Consider the following 23,690-nt stretch of genomic DNA (forward strand, 5'->3'; position numbering starts at 1 on the left):
ACCTGCCCCAAACTGGTCTTTTTTTTTTTTACCTAAATATGAAATTTTGGAAGACTAATCCCATTATCGGTACAGCCTCCACATCCACAAAGGTCACTATTCTTTTCTCCCCAACTTCTTCACTTGGTGCCCCACTTTCTAGCCTGGTTGGCCAACATAGGACTGTCTGCTTCATGGACACAGCTTCCTACCCTGCCCCTAAACCTTGTTCTCAATTGTAGTCAGGGGTATGCTGGAGCCAGCTCAAATGACCAAGTGGATTTCAGTGTAAGCATTTACATCTCAGAAATTCACAAAGGCTCCATAAAGTAGGCCTTGATTTACCATTTTCTTGATCATCTAGACGTGGTTTTGGAGAGTTGGTTGTTAAACTTTACCAGCACACCCCTGATGATAGTCCAGAGAGGAAACAAATGAATGTTAGGGCCAAGATCAGAATGAAGGAATCTTGAACCCCACTTTTAAGGCCTTAAGTAACAGACATAGAAGGTTATTGCTGTTGGGGACCTTGGAATGACTCTAGTCTAATCTACTCATTTTACAGATTAGGAAACTGGAGCCCAGAGAAAAGAAGTGACTTGCTTAAGGTCACTCACTCAGCTACATCTATAAAGTGGAAGCAAGCTCTAACTTCACTTATGGCCCTTATTCCCCATTTCTCTCTCTCTCTCTCTCTCTCTCTCTCTCTCTCTCTCTCTCTCTCTCTCTCTCTCTCTCACACACACACACACACACACACACACACACCAGCCTTTCTCAAACTATCTTAACTTTAGTGTCTTCCTTATTAACTGTTTTCTGTGTATCATGTATGTAACTTGTTCACACATATTTGCTTGTTGTCTCTCCCACAAGACTGTGAGCTCCCGGAGAGCAGGGATTGTCTTTTCCTTTTCTTCATATTTTCAGCACTTGTCACAGTGTCTGGCATACAGCAGGCGCTTAATAAATGCTTATTGACTGACTGACACCTTCCTTCCTTGATCCTGGCCCAAGCCCATCAAAAGTAAAGAGCTATGATCCTAGCTGGGTGTCAGTTCACAGGCATCCCCACTATATAATTTTGGGGAGGGGGGGAAGGAAGAGAGTACACAGAAAGAGATTTATACTTCCTCTTTGATATTTGTAAGGCAAAGATTGACTATATTAAGGAGCTGGAAGAAATGGAGACAGCGAGAAAGAAGAGGACAGAGAGAGACAAATGACCAGAGACCAGGTTTTGGAGGGAAGAGAGAAAGAGAAAGGGAGAGGGGGAAAAAAGGGAAGGGAAAAGGGGAGAAAGAGAGGGAGAGAGGGGGAAGAGATGGGTGGAGAAGGCAGGGAGGGACCAGGGGAAAGGGAGGGAGGAAAGAGAAGAGGGAGGAAAATGAGGAAAGGGAGAAGGAGGATGTAGGGGGAAGAACAGAGAACTAAATATTAGTAGTCCATTGTAAAGGAGAGTGGGGATGGAAAGGAGATGGGGTCGCCAGAGTTCTGTCCTTTGGGATCCTGTCCCATGATGAACAATGGGCAAAGAATGGCCTGAGCTTTAGCCCTGGGGGATGGAGTAGGAAACTGGAGCATATTTCTGTTCTCTCCAGGGCATGGTCCACTCAGCTCCTGGCTCCACCTTGAGTTACCTCGATTTCTCTGCACCATCACCTGGCCCCTCCCAATGAAAAGAGAATGCCACATTTACAGGAGGAGGAGGGAGGTTAGGGTTGGGACATACGTCCCCAATCCCAGAGCCCTGACAAACTTCCCTGTCACTGATACCCCATTCCCAAGGCTCACCCTTACCCCTCTGGTTGGCAGCTTCCACCCTAATGGGAAACAGAAGCTGAAGTAGTATCCAAGAAGCTAAACAATGGTGGGAGGAGGGGGTAGTGGTGGTGGCCTCTCTGGTAACATCCAAACAAGACGTACAAGATCCTAAAAATAGAAACCAGACGACTATCTCCCACCCCTCCAACCCAGACAAAAGCTGAAATCACAGAAAGGAGGAATCACCTCCAAATTTGGGGCCCAGGGCTAATGAATGTAGCATTTTCAAGTATCTGGAAGGGAGCTGAAGAAAGCTGTTCCCTGAAAACCTGTGGACATAGGCACTGGGCCCTGGATGCAGAGCAGGGAGGAGGCTCGGCCTCTCCAAGCCAGACAAGGATGCCAGACCATTGGGCAGAGGAGTATCTTTGGAGCCCAGACCCCTGCTCCTCGATACTGCCAGGAAAGTCCAAGCAGGGTGGATTCCTCACCGCCACCACCACCAGGCCTAAAGTGCCTGGGCATCCCTCTTGACTGACCTCAAATCAGGGACACTTTAAGCCTGAGGGCAGGGCTAAGAAAAACCAAAATGAAATGAGAGAGGTCATAGAGACTGAACAATAACTACTTCTCTCCTTCCTTTCTCTCTCTCTCTCTCTCTCTCTCTCTCTCTCTCTCTCTCTCTCTCTCTCTCTCTCTCCCCTCTCTACATCCCTCCCTCTGTATCTGCCTGTGTCTGTTTCCATGTCTTTGTCCCTCTGAACTTCTGTTTCTACATCTCTCTCCCTATCTCTGTGACTTTGTGTGTTTGTTTCTCTTTCCCTGTGCCCCTCTGTCTCCCTAAATGTCTCTCCCTCTGCCTGCCTTTGTCTATTTCTGTCTCTTTGTCTCTGTGTCTCTATCTGCCTCTTTCTGTCTTTATCTCTCTCCGTGTCTCTGTCTTAGTCTGTTTCTATCTGTCTCCATATATGTCTTTCACTTTATCTCTCTGTATCTCTCTCTTTCACGCACACACACACACACACACACACACACACACACACAAATAAAGCCTCACCAATACTCACCTATATATGAAGAAGACACCTCCCCCCCCATCTAATGCTCACTCCTACCTCCCCTATACACAAACAAACTCACTGACACAAACATTGCCTTTTCCACCAAAACAGGGAGCCAAGTATTCTCTATTTTCAACAACAGGGTTCTTGTGAGGATCAAATAAGATAACATATGTAAGTGCTTTGCAAACCTCAAAGCCCTACATAAATGCTGCCTATTGAAATGATGATGATGACTTATTCCCCATGCTGCTGGGGGGGACCATGTGGGAAAAGCAAAGGTAAAGGCCTCCTTTAATGGAAACACCACTCAATGTGGGTACAATGACCAGATTTTAAGTCCCAAACTGAGTATGAATGGCCTGGCATCTTTTCTCTGCTGCCACAACAGGGCAGACTTTTAAGTTAGTTTGTAAAACCCAACATCTGAGGGCCTTAGGAGCTTTGGGACAAGAGTCGCCATGGTCAATTGCCACCATCATGACATGCGCCCAAGAAGTGTGTCTCCTATGTGAGTATCAATAGTAACCTGATCTAGCAGGCTTGCATTTTTTCAAGTGCCCTCAAATATTCCTTCAACCTACACTTCTCCATTTTCTATAACTCCTGGTCTCTTGTGACTTATGTGTATTTTTATTGTAACATTTGCTGACTCCATTAATTCAGTTACTACTTGCCAAAATATTAGAATTTCCAGGACATTTCGGATGGTTTATGAGGGCAATGGGACAGGATACTTGAAATGGGGACAATCCTGGGAAATCCAGGACACAGGGTTGCTTCGAGGCATGTGGAATGGGGGCCAGGCAGAAGGGTGGGGATGGGGGTACTCACGGCACTGTGGGGGTCAATTTTGGGGCGCTCCATGGCAATGGTGATACAGTTGAGAAAGATGATGACCAGGACAACATGGTCAAACATCTTGTGGGTGATGATTTTATGACACATCAGTCGGAACCTGGCCCAGGATAGAGACATTCAGAGGAGAAAGAGACAGGGACAGAGATAGGGAAGAGGGGTATGTCATGGGAAAGTGAGAGAGACAAAGACAGAGAGAGATGAAGAAACAAAGAGAGACACAGGGATCACATTCAAACTTCCTTTCCCCATCCGAGGACCTTCTGCTCCTGGGGTGATTAGCCCCCTTTGGTGGCCTCAACTCTCTAGGAGCTTATCTCCCTAAGACTAAGGATACATTGAGCTGGGTAGAAGGAGTCGGCCCTCCTCATTCCGGGCTCTATCAAGAAGATTAAATGAGAGGAGGCAAGGCCAGGGTAAAGGTTCATGGAATTTAGAGTTGACCAGGACCTTGGAAGCAATCTAGCTCAACTTCTCCATTTTATAAAATGAGGAGGCCCAAATAGGTGAAGCCATTTGTTCAACGTCACATATTTAAGTATCAGAAGTGGGATTTGAACCCAAGTCCTTTGGCTTCAGAGCCAGTTCTTTCCCCACTGTACCACAATGCCTCCCCAGGAGGTCAGGGTCCCCTCTTACTTAGACTGAGGAGGGAAGATGTATGCAGACCAAGTGTCCCTCTCCCTGCAGCAGGTGGGCAGCCAAGATCGGATCCATGCTCTTACTCGCTCCCCTTTGCTCTGCGGAAAGAACAGAGTCTGTGAAAGTAAGAAGGGACCAAGGTCCAGACTTTCCTCCATCTTCTCCCAGGTTCTATTCCCTCATCATCTCCCACCTTCCCTTTTCTCATTCCTAGGATCATAGATTAAGAGGCAGTAGGCCATCCACTTCAATCTCCTTTATTTCCTAGGTATGGGAAATGAGATGCAAAGTCACATAACTGGTAAGGGGCAGCATCATCTTTTCAACCCCTTTCCTACCTTCTCAGATCCCCCTTTCCCCCTACCCCTCTTTCTCCATCTTCCCAAACGCTCTCCTTTAGCCCCTCTCTTTCCAGTTCCTCAGCTCTTTTCTGCCACATCTCTTGAGCCCCCTTTTCCATCTCATTAGCCCCTCTCCCCCAACTCTTCAATCCCTCTCTCCTGTCTCCTCAGCATTCCCACCCCCATCTCAACCCCTCTCCTATCCCCTCTCATTTTGACCTCATCTCTCATTTTCTCCCCATTGCTTCTCCTCTCTCCTCCTTAGTCCCTCACGTCCATTACTCTCCCATATTCCCCTTCTGGTACCCCCATCCCCCACCCTAATCTGTCCCAGCCATGGGCTCCATTCCTGCTATTCTTTGGAGACACATCAATTACCTAACTTCATTCCCAATTACATCTGTTTGTTCACAGATACACTTGGGTGGAAGGAACATATCCTATTCCCTTCAAATCTGCTGATCCTGAAGTCCAAGCATCCCCAAGACCTGCCCCCTGCCTCTATCATACCCCTTTATTCTTCTTTTTTTTTTTTTTTGCGGGGCAATGGAGGTTAAGTGACTTGCCCAGGGTCACACAGCTAGTAAGTGTCAAGTGTCTGAGACCGGATTTGAACTCAGGTCCTCCTGAATCCAGGGCCGGTGCTTTATCCACTACACCACTTAGCCGCCCCCATACCCCTTTATTCTTACCCATAATCACACACCTTTCTCCCTAGCCACCATACCCACAGCTTAATTGAACTGCAGGAGTTGCAGGAAGGAGTGTCGATCTTACCCTGGAACTAGGGAATTTAATATGGGGGGGGGGGGGAGGGGAGGAATCAGCCCTGAAAGATGAATGATTGGTTTCTCCCAGGCGCAGAGAGAGGGCTATGAAAGATTTATACACATATGCCCCCCGAACCGTCCATATCCACCAACTACCTCAGAGCTAATGGGTCTAGGCACAAAACGAAGCCTGCTCCTTTATTTTCTGGGCCAGAGCAGAGGAAGGGGAGATAAAAGGAACAACCACTGGAGAAACTTTCGGGCCAAGGGAACCAAAAGATGCGCAGAGCCTACCCAAGAGATCGCTGCCATCTGGGATCCTAGGGGAGCTGAACTCCACTGAGTGAGGACTGAAATAGAATGTTCTCTTTGGACCAAATGGTGGGGGGAAGGAAGGAAGGTGGGGGAGGAGGCAGAGGGGCTGACCTCTAAGCAGAGCAAGCCCCTCCCTTCATTTAATACGGCTCTCACCATATTGCCCTCATCGTCAGCATCGTCCCCTTCTAGCTGGGCCTCATCCAGCTGCAGATTCCGGTCAGGATGACCTGAAGCTGTCTTGCCGTTACAATCTTGGTGTTCGGAGGCTGAGCTCTGGCCACTGGCTGTGCGATACACCCCAGGTACTTGGAGGGTGTCCTGGAGGTCAAACGAGCCCTTGGCTTCTCTGTCCAGAGAACCCGCCCGGGGGTCACTTCCCACCCGGCTGGCCTGGTCCTCATCCGAAGTTTCGTCCTCCTCCATGCTCTCCCGCCCCTCCCCAGACAGCAGGGACCGACGCTCTCCACTTGGACTCCGTCGCTTCAGGCTGGGCGCCCGGCCAAGACTGTTCCAGCTGGACCGCCGGCTGTTCCAGCTGCTTGCTGCACTCCAGGGGCTGTGCGGGGAGCTTCGGACACTGGGCTAGGGAGGGGGCCAAGTGGGATGAGAGGTCAGCCAAGCTGCTCTCCCCTCTGGCCTCTTTATCGCACTCGACCTCCTGCCATCCACGGTACCATCTTTTCCCAAAGAAATGGACAGAGTCAGGAAAAGAGGAGAGGAATGGGAGGAAGGAAGCAAACAAGGCCTTCTCATCTGTTGAATTCCTCTCCCTCCTTTAAAGCCCAAGTCAAAGGCCATCTCCTCCACGAAGTCTTCCCTGATCTTTTCTCCCCAGTCAGGCCTCGGAGAACACTAGTTTTCCACCTCTCAAAAGCATTTACCCTGTAATTTGTGTGTACTGTAAATCACTGGGTCAGATTTAAAATTGGAAGGAACCTTAGTTTATTTAGTCCAGCCTCCTCATTTTACTGATGAAGAAACGGTAGCCCAGACGGTTGAAGTGATGCCCAGGGTCACCTAGCTAATAAATTTTTGAGGCAGGATTTTAGCCCAGGTCCTCCTGATGCCAAGCCCACTGTCCAGTCCACCAATCCGTGCCCCATCCATACTACTCAATCTCTATGTGTGTTATCTCTAGAGTGTAAGTTTCACAAGGACAGGGGGAATGGTTTATCCAAATTTTGTATCTCCCTCAATGTCCAGAGCTTTACCCACAGTAAACCCTAATAGATGAATTAAGAGGGGAAGGTAATTCATACTGTTGCAAAAATTAAGAGGATTAGTACCTGAACTCTATTGACTTTACAATGTGAAGTGCTCTGGGTATTGCCTAGGCCACATCACCACCGCTCAAAGCTGAATAAATAGAAGTACCACCCCTCCCCTTGCTCCATTCCCAGTCTCCTCCTCTCTCCTCTTATTGCCTCTTCCTCTGGATGTGTTGTTTATTCCATTAGAAGGTAATTTTTTGGAGGGCATGGTCAGTCTTGCTTTTGTATATGTAGCATAATGCTTGGCACATAGAAAGCCCTAAATATATTTTCATTCATTCATTCATTCATGTATTGCTCCTTCTGCCCATTCACATCAATCTCTACAACTCTTTTCCTATTTTCTCCACCAGGGCTCCAGACTCTCCCCAAACCTTTTCTGCCCATTTCCTCCCCTTCATCATCTATGATGGGCATTGGACTCCCACGACCCTCCCTCTCATGTCTTCGTCTTTCTTCCAACATCACACCTCCAGCCCTTTCCCCAGTCCAAATGCACACATGGCCCTACCGGTGACTTCATCTCATGGGCCACATTGGGATCATTGGAGCCACTACCACTGGGTCTTCGAGAAGCAGGGCCTGAAGCCTCCCCTAACCCAACACTCTTGGGCAAAGGCATGGGTGTGGCTGCGGTATGGATGATGAGGGGTGGCAGAAGACTCCTTCTCAGCTCTGGGTGCTCTCCCAGGGACATCACTGGAGTGGGGATGGGGAGGAGAACAAAGATCCCATTACCTCTTGAGCCTCCTGAGGGTCTCCACCTCTCCCTCTTGCTCCCCAGCCCAGGAGCAGGGACTACTCACAGGCTAAGTGCTTCTTCCTGTCCCCCTTCCCATCCAGGGTTGGTGAGAAGAAATCTGTCTCCGATTCCGACTTGGTGGCATCTCCCTAAGGAGAGGGAGAGGGGGGGATGTTAGGACTCTGGGGCTTTTCAACATCACAGGGAGCACCTGGGATTACACATATACACACCACAGGAACTATTGATCACAACATGAGCCATGCACCTGCATCTGTTCACACCAGGAGGCCCTGTCCTTACAGTCAGCCTCCCCTGGGGCCAGCCTAAGCCAGAATTACACGTACTCCTCTGCCCCCAACCAGCCACGAGTCAGAGGAAAACATTGCTAATTCCGATAGCCACAGATAGAACAAGATCTGTTGGGAACTTGGTTCTCAATGACCTCAGGTGGGTGAACTGGATTGTGCTTGAATGGGAGTGGGATTCGGTGGTGTACAAGCTGGAATTCTGCAGTGGCAGATGGAGTCTCATTATTAACTGGCCACCTGGGCTTCTTCAGCCCTCCCCTCCAGGGCTTCCTGTTCCCTCTGTCCAAACAAAGCCTGATTGAGATCCTTGAGGGGAGACCCAACCCCTACATAGCAGGTAGTCCCTGCCCAAGCATCCCTGAGCTCCAGCCTGCCCCTGGCTTTCTCTCTGCCTTTCTCGCCACCTTTCTGTCTCAATCCCTTTTTTCATCTCTGGGATGGCCTTTTTTCCCCTTCTTAACAGGTCAGTAGGTTTCCCAGTAATTGCATACTCGTCCTTAAGTTATTAAAAAATTCTTGATTGCTACTTTTGATAAGGATATAAATATTGCTTAATTGGCATCTCAGGGGAACATTTTCATTAACTCAGTTTACATCCCTAACAAGGCCTTTAATTATCAAGTGGGAGCTCTGGGGTGCTGCTCCAGGAGGCAGAGCCTCCTGGGGATCCTGCTTTAATGTTCTCCTCTCCCTCCCCCTCTCTCTCCTTAAGCCCCTACTTTCATTTCCTGCACCTGAAGCCCCTAGGAACCACCATGGCTGCAGGGGGGAGGGGAGAGGCCCAAGGGGAGACCTCGGAACAGGAATTTCTCTGTTCCCTGTTTGCTTTTCCGTATGAAAAAGGGGTTGAATTACAACTGAAATTGACTACTCCTTAATACTCCTAGTATTTATGTATTAAAATGTGGGTATGGTTCTGGTAGAAGCTTCCCCACCTCCTCCAGTGGCCCTTCCCCACCCTAAGCAGCTTACAGGAGGTGGCCTAAGAAGCCAAATGGCTGGGCAAAGAATAAAGGGAGAAGGAGAGACATGTGAGGGGCCTTTCTCATTTAAGACCCGAATGGCTCAGTATTATCTCACACACGCACATATAAATATGTATACTTGATTCTAAGTCACTTCCTTCACAATCTGGTGAGGATGGGTGGGGGCTTTTCCCCCCATCAGGGAGCTGAGCCAAGCAGAAGCCCAGCAAGGAAAGCTTCCTCTTTGAGCACATCAAGAGGGAAGGGACTTAAAATCCAAGTTAGCTTCACGACATCCACAGAAACCACCAAGGTCACCACAACCACCAATGCAGGCAAGAGTGAAGGACCAGAGGAACACCAAGACGGGAGGGATGGCAGTGGGAGGGAAGCACAAGGCTGGTATGGGTCAGACAGAGGGGGAGAGGTCATGCCGAACGGGTACCTACCCCTAAGGAGTCGACAGGCAGCTGAATACAGCTCAACTGTCCACCTGCATCTTCCCGTTTGCTGATTTCCTACAGGGAGAGGGGGGAGGCAGGGTGGGCACTGGTCACAGTTGTACAGGATTTAAAATATCCGAATTGAGAATGGATGGTAAGGAGGGGAAGTCACCTCCAGCGCAGTGAAAATGAGAGACACTCGAGGGCATGGTTTGGAGGGAGTGGGGAAGAGCAAAATGGGGATCATATAGGGGTTCAAGATGAAAGCCCCCTCAGCTCCCTGGGTTAAAGGGAAAGTGAAGGAATTAGAGGCAAGACCATGAAGGTGAGGGGCAGGAACAGAAGGAGAGACCAGCGAGGCAAGGACAAAAAAGACAGGAAGATAGGGGCCAAAGTAGAATTACAGGATGTTAGTAGAAGGGACTTAAAAAGATCATTTCATTGGTTAAAATCCCAGTTCTACTGCTGCTGCTGCTCCTTTGGGCCTCTTTGTCCTCATGTGTAAAATGACGATGCTGGACCGCATGACCCAACGTTTGTTCCAACCAGTTCTAAATCTGTGATCTAGTCCGACCCCTTTATTTTATAGATGAGGAAATAGAGGCCCCCAAGAAAGGAAATGACTTGCCCAAGGTCACACCAAAAGTGACAGAGCCAGCATTAGCATCCATGTCTCCTGATTTCCTTCAGAGGTAAGGGAGTTGGGAAAGAGAGAGGGGTGTGTGTGTGTGTGTGTGTGTGTGTGTGTGTGTGTGTGTGTGTAGTGGGGGAGATGGGCAGAAAGACAAAGAAGAAGCCTCTTGTCTCATACCCTTGAACTAAGTTGCTTCAAATGAAGGGTCGATAAAAGTGACTCCTTTGAGAGGGGATGTGACAATATGACGTGGTAATAACATCCCTTCATAGTAAATAATGGTTTCATAACAAGCCTTCAGTCTGAGAATTTAATGAACCTATGTACAGGAGTGATATACAATACTGGGATGCAGGTACCTCTGACTGACCAGCAAACTACCATTGGAGACAAATGTGTTCAGCAGAAGCTGTCCCTGTCTACTGAAGGTAGGAGACAACTCCAGTACTTCCCTCCCTCTGCATTCAGGAAAGTGATTTCCAACTTAACCCACCAAAATGGTGGTTGGGAAGCAGGTTCTCAGATCTCTGCTGCTAATGCTTTGTTTTTTAATGGAAAATTGGGGTCTAGAGGGACAGCTAGGTGGCGTAATGGATAAAGCACTGGCCCTGGATTCAGGAGGACCTGAGTTCAAATCCGGCCTCGGCCACTTGACATGTACTAGCTGTGTGACCCTGAGCAAGTCACTTAACCCTCATTGCCCTGCCCCCCCAAAAACCCTGGGGTCTAAAAACCATTTTCTTTTTTTTTTTTTTTGAAGTAATAGGGGTTAAATGACTTGCCCAGGGTCACACAGCTAATAAGCATCTGAGGCCAAATTTGAACTCAGGTCCTCCTGACTCCACGGCTGGTGCTTTATCCACTGTACCACCTAACTGCCCCACCATTTTCTTCTGAAGAGGAATCTGAACTGTGGTGAATGACATCCCAGTCTCACTGATGTTACTTACCCTTTACTGTTGGAATAAAGAGAATGGCAAAGGGAGCAGAGGAAAGGGGGCTGAAGGTGTGTGGGTGCCCCTGCCCCTAAGAGAGGCCTCTAACCCCAAACCACAGAGTCATGAAAAGGATATGGGCCAGACTGGGACCTCAGAGGACATCTAATTCAGAGGGTTTTAACCCAGGCTTATTTATTTTATTTTATTTTATTTATTATTATTATTTTTTTTTTGGTGAGGCAATTGGGGTTAAGTGACTTGCCCAGGGTCACACAGCTAGTAAGCGTTAACTGTCTGAGGCCATATTTGAACTCAGGTCCTCCTGAATCCAGGACTGGTGCTCTATCCATTGCGCCACCTAGCTGCCCCCTGCGCCACCTAGCTGTCCCCGGGCTTATTTTGATAACCATATTTCAATATAATTGGTTTCCTTTGTAATTTATTTTATGCATATAAAAATAATTGTGAGAAAGGCTGCATAGGCTTCCCCAGACTACCAAAGTTAAGAACCCTTCGTTTTACAGAGACCTAGGTAGGAAGCATGAGAAGTAGGATTTGAACCCAAGTTTTTCATATTCACTCAGAACTCTTTCTACCATACCAACCAGTTCTGAACCTCACTCCCAACTTTGGAGAATGGATAGTCTGCTGTCCAGGCATGAAGTAGGTCCCAAACACTCTAGTGGGAAAGGGAGATTTGCTCTGAATTTCTCCCATCGACTGAACCTGCAAACTCTGAATTTACTTAATCCATAGGAAGAGTAAATAGGACTCCTCTGGCTGGGAGGGAAAACACCACCGAGTCTTGGTGTGAAGGCCCTCTCCCAGAGGGGCAGTCTGGACATTACTGACTAGAGACTTTTCAATTTGACTTGAAGAAAAACAAGATCTCTCAAATTCTAGACTGTAGAATCTAGAAGATCACTGTTGTCCAGGATACCCTCTACATTTTTCTCCTCCAGACAGCACTCTCCTAGGGAGGGTTACACTGGCAGAGTCAGTAGTGTTTCTCCACCCCCTATCCCAAGCAGCCTCCTGCTCTGGCTTAGCTAACTGCAATCGTTTAGGTAGCTACTTCCCCTTCCCCCTTCCTGCCGCCCCCCAGTAGGGCACAGACTGTAGACGCCCCACCCCACACCCTCACTCCAACCATCATCACTTAAGCGAGCTCAAGATCTGGTATGGCCAACCATCCACCCAACAGGACCGGGGTCACCCCACCCTAGGGGCTGAGGAGTCCCAGCCGGCTCTGTCCTCTCGCAGACTCTGCTGCTGCTTAGCAACCAGGAGCCCAGCACAGCTGCACTCAAATTAACAAGGTGTTTGCTGAAAGGGACAATGGGGGCGGGGGAGCGGGAGTGGCCTCTTCTGCGGGGGTGGGGTGGGGGGAGGGGAGGAGAGGAGACGGACCTAGGAGTCAGTGACCCGCACAGACCAGAGAGGGATACATCTGGGTTGTAAAATTGATTGGAAAGAAGGCTGTTCAGAAGGTAGCATCGGAGAGAGGGAGGGAGATAGTGGGGAGGGAGGGAAGGAGGGGGAGGGGGAGGGGGGGAGAGAGAGAGAGAGAGAGAGAGAGAGAGAGAGAGAGAGAGAGAGAGAGAGAGAGAGAGAGAGAGAGAGAGAGAGAGAGAGGCCAATTTCCTATTTTCTCCTGGTTAGGTGTGTGCGTGTGCGTGTGTGTGTGTGGGGGGGGGTTCTCAGGGGAAACCCTGGGCCCCTGGAATTCCTGTTCCAAATCGGGGAAGGGGCTGTCCTGGACCCAAACTGCGAATATGGAAGTGTCTCCCTCCCCTTTCTAGCCAGCCCCCATAGCCTGGGAAGAAGGAATTCTAGGCACAGTGGGCTTGTAATGGTGAGCCTAAAGAGGGAGGAGGAAGGGGCAGCATGAATGCAATCCAAGTCCTTTTTTAAAAAGGTATATAGGCCTACCAAATGCAAAGTTCCTGCACTAGGCGCAAGGACCTTAACCCTTTCCTGCCCGGGAAAGCCAAACTGTAAATCCCCCTCAATCTCCCTTCCACAATGGAGTTATTCCCCTCCGGGCTGGGAGCGCCACTACAAGGTTGCTAAAGACCTAAAGAAGCTTTGGCTCTCCGCCAGTATCCTATTCTGGACCTTCCCCCACCCCCGTCCCCAGCCACAGTCCTTCTGGGCCAGAGAGACGGGGAAGATAAATGGGTAGCTACTGACTGAATACTCAAGGTGGGGAGGGAGGCCTGCGCAGGAACGCAGCACACGCAGCCTCCTCCCAGACCCCGGACGTGGCCAAGCCCAGTTTATCCCCTCTCAGTCCCCAATCCCCGCCTGCTGGGAACCCGCCTCCCCAAGGTTCTGGGAACCCAGAAGGAAAATAGATTCTCTTCCCCCCTCTCCCCATTTCTACCATCCCCTCCCACCCCACCGGGTATTTATAGCTAGGGCCGCAGCAGGAGTTTCCATCCCGGTCACCGGGAAAGAATTGGCCCGACAGCTTTTCGACGCCCAACCAGGAGGTTTTTCCAGGCGCCCAGCAGGACCCCAAGGAAGGAGCTAAAGGGAGGAGGTGGGGGGGGAGGGATGGAAGATCGAGGCAGAAGAGAAATTAGGTTGGGGGCGTGGCCTCGCAGAGCGGGGTCTAAGGGAGGACTCTGGACCAGACCGCCGCTGGAGCTCGGCTAAGGCTGGATCAATGTTAATCAATATTAATCGAAGACGGGGCCTGTGACGACGGAGGCCGGAGGCGTTATCTAGAAATAGACGGCTCATCTCCGTTTTAGAGATCGCTAACTGGGCTCATTTCTCAGTATGGATGCATTACCCCAATCCCGAGGCCATGGTCCCCGAGGCACAGTTGGAGGGGGGAGAAAAAGGGGGTGTTCAACCCTCTTTTGTCCCAGGGATGGTCGGGATCGTCTAGATCAAGACGTCGTGATGTTATCCACCTTCACCCTACAAGATTTCCCCAAGAAAGCAGGTCGTGCGGGGGGCGGGTAACATGCAATCTAAACTGTTGGAACTCTGAAGAAGGGTCCCTGAGGAGTGGCAGTGGCAATGGCCTCGGACCCTGGATGGATATTCGGGCCCTGAGAAATCATCTATTTCCAGCTCCACTTTTACTTTATCCTGGGAAGGGACTAACTGGCTTGATAGGGAGGTGTCCAATTCCACTCCATCCTCTAACAACTGAAATGTCACACACACACACACACACACACACACACACACACACACACACACACACACACACACACACACACACACACACCCAACATTTCTCCAGAATGACTCAGGATAAGATGCTTCCAGGAACCCTCCAGTCCTCCCCCCCCACACACCCCTTCCTCATAACCTTCTTCTAATCTCCCCCCAACCCACCGTGCCCTCTGTTCTGGGGGAGAAGGGCCCAGAAGGGGTGCTTTGCCTGGGGATTGCCTCGGCCTGAAAGTGGTCAGGTAGGGGCACGATAGAGGGCCGTGGAGTGAAGGGGGTGGTTAAGGGAGAGAGAGATGTGACTTCCGTCTGGAAGGGATAAGAGGATGAGGAAGAAGAATCCCGACGGGATTACACCTATCCTGAAGAGAACCCTTGACCACAGAGTTCTTTTGGTCTGGAAGCTGAGCCCAGCTGGGTTGCTCTGTGTTTCATTCTAAGGGTCGAAGGATCGCTTTGTTCTCGAGGGGACGGGGTGGCAGTGTCCAGGTGGGTTACCTCGGTCTGGAAGCCCTCAACCAGGATAGCCACGAGAAGGTTGAAGAGGACGTAGTTGCCAAAAGTCATCAGGGCAATGAAGTAGAGAGCTGCCCAGGAGGATGTAGATGCCATTCCGTTATAAAGGACCTTGTTCCAATCCTCTTGAGTCAGGATCTGTGGTGGGGATTGGAGGATAGAGAATAAAGATGACGACAAGAGCTAGCCTTTATAGAGAGCTCCTCTTTACATATGTGGCCTCATTTGATCCTCACAACCACCCTGGGAGGCAGGTGCTATTATTAGCCCCATTCCACAGATAAGGAAACTGAGGCTGAGAGCCATTACTTGACTTGCCCTGAGTCACACAGCTAGTTAAAAAAAAAATCTGAGCTTCCAGCCTCCAAGTCCAGGAGTCTTTGGCAGTCTCTCCTCCCCATCCACCCTCAGGATCTTAGGATCAGGACACAGCCTCAAGGTCCCATTGGCTCATATACCTGGAAGACTGTGACAATGGCCCAAAGCAAGGAGTCAAAATTCTTCCGATCAGGCAGTGTGTCCCCATCTCTCTCAGATGCAAACTTGCAGCCAAAGAGATGCATGCCCAGGATGCTAAACGCAGAGAAGGGAGGGTAGAACACTCAGTTTCCTGCTCCTCCCCCACCCCTTCTCCAGTGTGTGTGTGGGGGGTAGCCCTCTCCTGTTGCTTTCTGCTCCTCAGCTCAGGTCCTCTCCACTTACACCAGGCACATCCTTAAAATCACCCCCCACAGCCCCAGAGAGCAGATTGTGCCAACACTCTACTCTCCAGATCTGGGGTGATACATTGGGGAAGCTCTGCTTGGCTCTGGGTTGCTGCCCAGACAGCCGACTTGGGCTATGGTCTAAGGAAAGGGGAAGGGAACACAAAGCTGGAGTTGTGCTTGTACCCAATCTTCTTGGAGCCCCCCCCCAAAAAAAAGCCTTTGGGCACAGAACCAGGGGTAGAGATGTTTGTGGCTAGGCAAGCTCCCTTTCTAGCACTCTAAGCTCTCAGGGGTTTCAAATTTGACCTGAGAACACCGCCCCCCCCCCTGCCGCCTCAGTGCTGTTGTCTGACCCAATGCTTGACTGATGGGGAGAGAAAAAAAGCAAGGTAGGAAGGAAGACGTGGAGGGGAAAGAGTCTGTAACCTGACAGACTGGTGGAGAATAGAGGATGCTTGGAACCCCCTCTGCGCCTCCCCCCACCCCATGCAGCTTCCCAGCAGGAGCCCATCTGCTGAACTCTACCACCCTCAGTTGCGCTGAGTCAAGTCAGGCATCCCTGCTCCCCAGCGACAGAATCCCAGGGCCAGCGACCATGCCAGATGTCGGCTGTGGCTGGCTCCTCTCCCATCCAGTTCTCCTTTAGGGAACGTGTAAAGCAAGGGAATAACTCGGCCAGCTCCCACAGGGAAAAGCTAATGCAAGGCCTCCCCACCGTTCCCTTTTGATACCCAGTCCTGTCCCCGAGAATCTAGGATGCCTCACGTCCCCATTCTTCAACCCTCAGAGCTTAGAGCTGAGAGTCTTAACCTGGGGTATGCGAGCTTTTGAAAATATAAAGAGATAACTATTTCAATATAATTAGCTTCCTTTGTAATCCTAGGTATTTTATATATTTAAAGATTTCATCAGATTGCCATAGGGGCCCTTGGTGAAAAAAAATTTTTTTTAAGTGAAGAATTTCTCTGGTTTAGAGAGAACTGGAAAATCCTCAAGGTGCAAGGCCTTTTTTTGAGGTGCTTCCAAAAGGTCAGTTACTTTGTTAAAAAAAAACAAACCAACCCAAAAACCCCATACACTTAAGAACTCTGCTCAATACAATGACCAACCACCATGATTCGAAGAAGAGATGATGAAGCATGCTACCCAGCTCCTGAAGGAGAGGTGATCGACTCAGCATGCAGAATGAGATACATTTTTAGACACAGCCTATGTGGGAATTTGTTGTGCTTGACTGTGCATATTTGCTACAAGTGTTTTGTTTTTATTTTTTTTTCTTTCTCAGAGCAGGGAGGAGGGTTTCTAAGAAGAGAAAAAGAAATGCTTGTCAACTGCAAAAAAAAATTTTTTTAAGGTCAATTATACTACCTTGGCTTGGAACCCTGCGCAGAAGGGTCAGGTCCCACCTGATCCCCTCCTCACCTGAAGATGAAGATGAAAAGCATAAGGAGCATGCAGAAAGTAGCCACGTTGTCCATGGTCTTCATGAGGACCACCAACTGTCGCTGCAGAGCAGGCAGGAAACGGACCAACTTCAGCACCCTCATCAGCCGGAAGGTCCGAAGGACAGACAGACCCCCACCTTGTTGGCCCACAATCTCCCACACGCTGTGTAAGAGACAGGGAAGTAGGAACAAGGATGAGGAGGACGAGGGAAGGAAGGGGCAGCATTAGGCTGTAGGTGTGAATGGATCAGAACTATGGAGATGGACAGTCCCCCCAATTTCTATCTCACCCCTGTCCCCCTCCACTTATCTTTAATCTGTCCTCCATTTCCTCCCACATTCCCCCATCTCCTGGAATGGGAATCAAAGTGTTCTCTCCTGCCTTGGTGGGGAGGGCTCCCTCTGATCCACAAGGGGAAGAGGGGATTAATATCCCCAGAAGCCCATAGAAACCGGGGCACTGAGATACTCTCTACCTTTACTCTGTGGCCTTTAAACTGTGCTTCAGGAATGGAGATATTCTGACTAACAGTCCCATGCCTGTGATTATTCCCAACTCTCTCCCAGGCAGAAGGCCCATTACTGTAGCCAACAAGAACTCCTTCTGCCCCTCCTAACACCTCCCCCAACCTTCCCTTCCTCCTCCCCCATAGAGCCTATAGAACAGCATCAGGTTATGAAATATTTGCTTTGTTCTCTTCTAATGAAATCTAAAGCCAACCAGAAAAAATAATAAAGCTGTCTCTCCTGGCCCCAAGCCTGGGCTGGGATAAAGCAGTAATTTGGAAACCCCAAACTGAGTTCCTGGGAGCACCCACAAGGGTTTCAGGCAGTTTACAAAATGGGCTGCTACTCCTACATTCGCTTCTCCCAACCCAAATGAGTATGACGAGCAGAAGGGCTTGGAATGGAAGGAAGATGGCAGAAAGGGATTCAAGGGTGCTGGGGAGCTGAGATGTAATCTAGCCCATACATGCCTGGAACACTACCTCCCCCCCTTCCAGCTTCCCTGGAATCCTTCAAGTCTCAGCTAAAGTCCTACCTTCTACAAGAAGTCAGTCATGAGTCCCTTTAAACTTAGTGTCTTCCCTCTGAGATGAACTCCAGTTTCTCCTGTCTCTGTATTATTTGTACATAGGTTGTTGTTTTTTACATGTTGTCTCCCTCCATTAAACTGTGAATTCCTTAAGAACAGGGACTGGTGGGTTTTTTTTTTTTAGCCTTTATATTTCTAGCACTTGGCACAATACCTGGCACATTGTAGGTGCTTTAAAAATGCTAGTTAAGTGACATAAGCGACTGTAGGTGGTTATGGAGAGAAACAGAGAAACGTGGGACTTCCAAGAAAGAGGTAAAGCACCAGACAGAAGTGCAAAGGAAGCTATTACTGAGGGCTGGTGATACGGCAACCCTCTGAGATTCCCTCCAGAAAAGCTAAATGTCAAGACTTAAACGAAGACAATATAAAATTGTCCCAGACGGAGTACTGCTCATCTCATTGTACAGATGGAAATGCAGTGACTTGCCCAAGGTCACAAAGCTAAGCAAAATAGTGACTAGAAGGCCACTTTCCTGGCTTCCAGTGTTGTGGGAAGTGTAATCTGTCTATTAAACCAAAGCTTCTTAAACTGTAACTTAACTTAAACCCCTATGGGGTCATGTAACTGAATGTGGGGGTCATGAAAAATTTGGCAGTAAATGTTTGCTTGTATACCTATTTTATATGCCTGGGATTGCATAAAAATTTCTCAGGTGAAAAAAGAGTAGAAAAAGTAGGGGGCAGCTAGGTGGCTCAGTGGATAAAGCACCAGCCCTGAATTCAGGAGGACCTGAGTTCAAATCCAGCCTCAGACACTTGACACTTACTAGCTGTGTGACCCTGGGCAAGTCACTTAACCCTCATTGCCCCGCCCAAAAAAAAAGAGTGGAAAAAGTTTAAGAAGCCCTGTATTAAACCATCCTGCCTCCCACCTGGTCACCCTTTAGTGCAGAAGGGAAGGAGTACAGCTAACTTTGTGCCCCCGGACTCTTCCCTCCCCCGAGTCCTCTGGCCTCTGCTCAGGAGAAGGGGGGACTCACCTAATGACCACAATGACGCCATCGAAAATGTTGTAAGGGTTCTTTATGTAGCCAAAGGGGCCATACACCAGCAGCTTCAGCAGCATCTCCAAGGCAAAGAGACTGGTGAAGACAATGTTGCTGATCTCCAGAGCATTGGTGAGTTCCTCAGGCTGGAGGTGGCGGAGAAGGGAAAAGGAGAAGATGAATCAGAGGGTCAAGGGATGTCACAGCATAAATTTAAAACTGTCATCTCCCTTTGCAGGTGTGGAAACTGGGGCCCGGTGAAATAAAGTCATTTGCTAATGACAAGGCCCAAGGGTGGGGGGGACTGACTTCTACAAAACGATACGAATAAATATCAACAAAATGAAGAAGGTACCCCCATTTCCAGAGTCTTGATATTGTTGGGGGGACCAGGAACACTGTCAGATGGACTAAGGGGACCATCTCAGAGATGGCCCATTTTATATTCCCCATCTTCCCCTTCCATGCTTTCCATCATCTCCACGTACTTAGGGCCAGACCCAATTTTTTGGACCTTTCTCCACATGGGTTCCTGTGCCAGGTTGCTTAGGGCCCATCTGCACATACTGCCATGTTCCCCCAGAGTTCTGGCTTCCCTTGGTACTGCAGCATTGGTTCCACGGGCCCAGGCCAGAGCTATTTTGATGTTCTTTAGAAGTCAAAGGATAATCTCTGTGGATTTGCCCTCAGCATCCTGCCTCCTGGAGCATCTGCGATTGCGCAAACACCCGCACTCACACGTGGTCTACATTTACTATGTGGATTTGGCAGAGTTTTCTTGGCCAAATGCAGACCACATTTTCCTCTTTCCAAACACTCACACATAGGCAGTCACACATAGACTTCCTCCCAGCAAACAGAGGAAGGGGATGGTGTAGGAAGGCACAGGGCTGAGACTAACAAGTCTGGATACCTATGTTCTCTTCATTGTCCCCCAAACCTACCTACTTACTGGGTGAACCTGAGTAAGTCACCTAAACTTCCTCTCTGTGCCTCAGTTGCCAAATTTGTAAAAAAGAGAAAACCCTGTCCCTCACATTCATGGGGAATGAGAATTTCCATCTCATTAGAAGAATTTATGACCAATTCCATCTATTTGCCCACCTAATCAATAAGTCATTCTTTCTTGTGGCCACCTAACCTAACCAGTAAACAACTAATAAACTTCCCAGTCCCTTCACCTGACCAGTTAAACACCAATCACCTCATAATAATAACAGCTGATATATAGATAGTGTTTTCAGGTGTGTCGAATGCTTTAAGGTATTTAATTCACCTCACATATATTATCTTTTTTGATCTTCTCAATGACTTTTTGAATTAGCTACTAAAGATATTATTGCCCCCATTTTACAGATGAGGAAACTGAGGCTTAGAGAGGTTAAAGCAACTTGTCCAGTTACACTGACAGAAAACAGCAGAATCAGGTTTTGAATCCAGGTATTTTCTCAACTCCAAGACATCACAGAATCACTAAAAAGCCATTTATCTAAATACATCTCCTTTCTGACCAGTGACCCATGTAACTGACCACTTTATCCAGCCAGAATCTCCAGGGAGCCAACTGCCACTGTAAATAAACAGCCACCAAATCTGAATCAGGAGGCAGCTAGGCCACACAGTGGATAGAGCACTGGTCCTGGAGTCAGGAGGACCTGAGTTCAAATCTAACCTCAGACACTAGATGTATGACCCTGGGCAAGTCGATTAACCCCAATTGCCCTAAAAAAAAAAAAAAGAATTAGCCATTCTATCTATAGAGGGTTGACACCAGAGTCAGGGTTTGAATCCTACCCTTGCTATTAATTATGTAATTATGCATGGTCAAGTTAATTTACTTCTCCTCATCTGTAGAATGGGGCCACAGTTCTATGTACTGTGGTTATCTACCTTACTGAATTGTTGGGAGGATCAAATGAGATAACATATGTAAAATACTTTGCAAACCTTAAATCTACAATATAAATGCCTGTTTTTGTTTATCTAATCAGGTGCCCATCTGAGCACCGTCCTGTAGATCAAGCCACCTGTCTACCCAGATGCCCCATCTGACCCTCTCCAAAACAGAGAGCTCTCATCCAACTCTGAGCATGACCAGATACAACAATATGATCACTACCTGTGTGCCCAGCCTGCAGGGAGGCAGAAAGGGGTGGGACAACCCTAGAGTCCTTCACTCCAGGCCCTTCCACCCTCCATCCTGAAAGGGTCTTCTCCCCCACCCTAATTATAGCACAGGGTGGGGGAGAAGGGCAGCTGGGAAGGGTATTTTGGGAGTTCTGTTTATTTTGTTCTTTGATCATCAAGGATTACTCAGAAGGAGAAATGTCAGCACTGGGGACAGTGGGTCTTTGGGGATGGAGATGGGGGTGAGGAGAAGCCTTCAGCAATCAGTCGGGGTGGGGGGGGGCGGTCCGGAGGGGTGGGAGCAGAAGACCAGCTGCCTGGAGGAAGATTAGCTCTCTCTTCTAGGACCTGGCTAAGGGGCAGTTGTACCAGCCATATCTCTGCTGCTTTCTATGCTCTGCATAGTAGGGGTGGGGGTAGCATTAACCTGACCTAGTTAAGCAGCAAATTGGTCTCCTGGTTAGAGGGGGGTCAGGATGAGAGTGAGAATTTTGATGACTTGTCAGAGCCCTGGGACTGAAGGCTTTAGGGCAATACGAGGAGGGAAGGTATTAGCATTTCAGAAAGAGAATACTGTTCTCTCCCCTTGCTCAGCTACTCAGACAAATTTCCAGCAAGGTGGTCTCCTGGCCTGCCCCACTTTTGTCTCCTTTCTGTCACCATCTTCCTGTGGTGCCAATGCATGAACACACACACACACACACACACACACACACACACACACACACACACACACACACACACACACATACACACACACCCTCCTCAAGCAGCTGTTCTCCTTCTCCCTTCCTGGGAAAGAATATCTGTGCTTATATATGTATCAAAAAGTCATATCTTGCTGATATGATAAGAGAACTCTTCTCTGCAGGACTCTCCCCCCAGAGGGCCATGCTATTTCCCCAAGGAAACATATACTGTTTCCTCTTTTCCAGAGTGAGGAATGAGAGGGGTCTGATTTCCCCCAGACACCAAGTAGCCTCAAAGCATGGAGACACACCCAGCCAGGAGAACTGTGACTAGGGTGGGGACCAAGGTGCCCCTTCTCCTGGACCCGTCTGGCTTCTGCCAGCAGTGAGCTCATCCCAAGGTTCATTTCCTTTTCCCTGAGGGCCAGCTCCCCCCACTTCATATCCTCAAGCTAGTCCTTTAATGGGGAGCGAAACACTCAGTGTCCCTGGGATGTCCCCAGGATGATGCTCCCCCATCCTTGCCCCAGGCACAGAGATTGCTGGTTATGGTTCCATCGGCCATCATGGTACAGGTGGCCCTCTGTTTCACCTTACAAAAAGGAATATAAGATCATCGATTGAGAAGTGGAAGGGTTCTTAGAGGCCACTGAGTCCAACCTCACCCACCCACCCATTTTACAGATGAGGAAACTTTGACCATAGAGGTTAAGTGGCTGGTCCAGAATCCCACAGCTAGTAAGTATCTGAGATTGAATTTGAACTCAAGTCTTGTTCTTCTTCTTTTTTTTAAACTCGGGTCTTCTTGACTCTAAGTCCGGCATTCCATCTACTACAGGAACTTCTATAAGTTATGTGAAATCTGTGACACACTGAATAGGCTTGTCACAACTCTCCTTTCCCCTCTGGGCCTTGCTCTCCATTCGGGTACAAGTGAAGGAATCAACCACCCCCTTGAGAGGTAGGTCTGTAAATATGAGCCTGGGAAAATTTTGAAAAGGCAGATCGAGGGCACAAAGCACAAAATATAGCAACCCAGCTGTCCCAGGCTGGGGGGAGGGAGGGATGCAGTGGCCACAGCTCTGGCGAAACCATCTATTTATTTCATGAGGCAGCTAGGTGGTGAAGTGGATAAAGCACTGACCCTGGATTCAGGAGGACCTGAGTTCAAATCCAGCCTCAGACACTTGACACTTACTAGCTGTGTGCCCCTGGGCAAGACACTTAACCCTCGTTGCCCTGCAAACCCCCCCCAAACCAAAAAACTACCTCTTTCATCTTTCCCAAATTCTTCCTTCATTCTACCTTTCTGACAATTAGGAACCCAGCTAGAAGGCAGGGCTCTCTTCCCTTGCCCCACCCCAGGCAGGTTAGCACAGTTCTAGGCAGTGACCCTTTCTACTGTTATCAGGGCAGCCATTTCTGATATCCAGTCTTTGTCTGTTCCCAGATGCCAAGGCCTTAGATAGACGGCACCTGATGATGTTGAACTTGGGGACAGTCTCTAGAAAACGTGCTCAGTTGTCTTCTTTCTCTGGCCATGGACAATGATTCCAAATCCTTGGCTCTTTCCACCAGAGGACTCATAGGAAGGGCACTACAGACTCAAACTTGTCCTGTGGTAATGCCCTCTTTGGCCTTTGCCATCATCAACAAAATGAAGCAGCCAGGCCTGAAGTCAGGAAGACTCCCCTCCCCGAGTTCAAATCCAGTCTCAGAGGCTTACTAACTGTGTGACCCTGGGCAAGTCACTTCACCCTGTTTGCCTCAGTTTCCTCATCTACAAAATGAGTTGGAGAAGGAAATGGCAAACCATTCCAGTATCTCTGCCAAGAAAACCTCAAATGGAATCACGGAAAGTCAGACATCACTGGAAATGACTGAACAACCAC

The 23,690-nt window shown here is 48.9% G+C and overlaps 1 protein-coding gene across 23 annotated transcripts in view; it reads right to left on the bottom strand.

Moving 5' to 3' along the window:
- The window catches only part of CACNA1G (calcium voltage-gated channel subunit alpha1 G), a 91,452-nt gene that overhangs the window by 30,813 nt on the left and 36,949 nt on the right, over window positions 1-23,690 (bottom strand). For 13 of the 23 annotated variants that reach the window (XM_044000588.1, XM_044000571.1, XM_044000569.1 and 10 more), the window contains exons 10-19: window positions 18,977-19,128; window positions 16,875-17,060; window positions 15,204-15,318; window positions 14,728-14,883; window positions 9,472-9,540; window positions 7,811-7,895; window positions 7,516-7,703; window positions 5,887-6,315; window positions 4,302-4,402; window positions 3,639-3,762 (exon numbers count right to left, since the gene is read on the bottom strand). In XM_044000588.1, the coding sequence (XP_043856523.1) occupies window positions 3,639-3,762; window positions 4,302-4,402; window positions 5,887-6,315; window positions 7,516-7,703; window positions 7,811-7,895; window positions 9,472-9,540; window positions 14,728-14,883; window positions 15,204-15,318; window positions 16,875-17,060; window positions 18,977-19,128 (1,605 nt within the window). The remainder of the gene's footprint in view (window positions 1-3,638; window positions 3,763-4,301; window positions 4,403-5,886; window positions 6,316-7,515; window positions 7,704-7,810; window positions 7,896-9,471; window positions 9,541-14,727; window positions 14,884-15,203; window positions 15,319-16,874; window positions 17,061-18,976; window positions 19,129-23,690) is intronic. The other 10 variants (XM_044000590.1, XM_044000589.1, XM_044000579.1 and 7 more) reach the window with 1 other exon arrangement.

The sequence above is a fragment of the Dromiciops gliroides genome, chromosome 4 (assembly GCF_019393635.1).
Source record: "Dromiciops gliroides isolate mDroGli1 chromosome 4, mDroGli1.pri, whole genome shotgun sequence".
NCBI classification, from domain to species: Eukaryota; Metazoa; Chordata; class Mammalia; order Microbiotheria; family Microbiotheriidae; genus Dromiciops; species Dromiciops gliroides.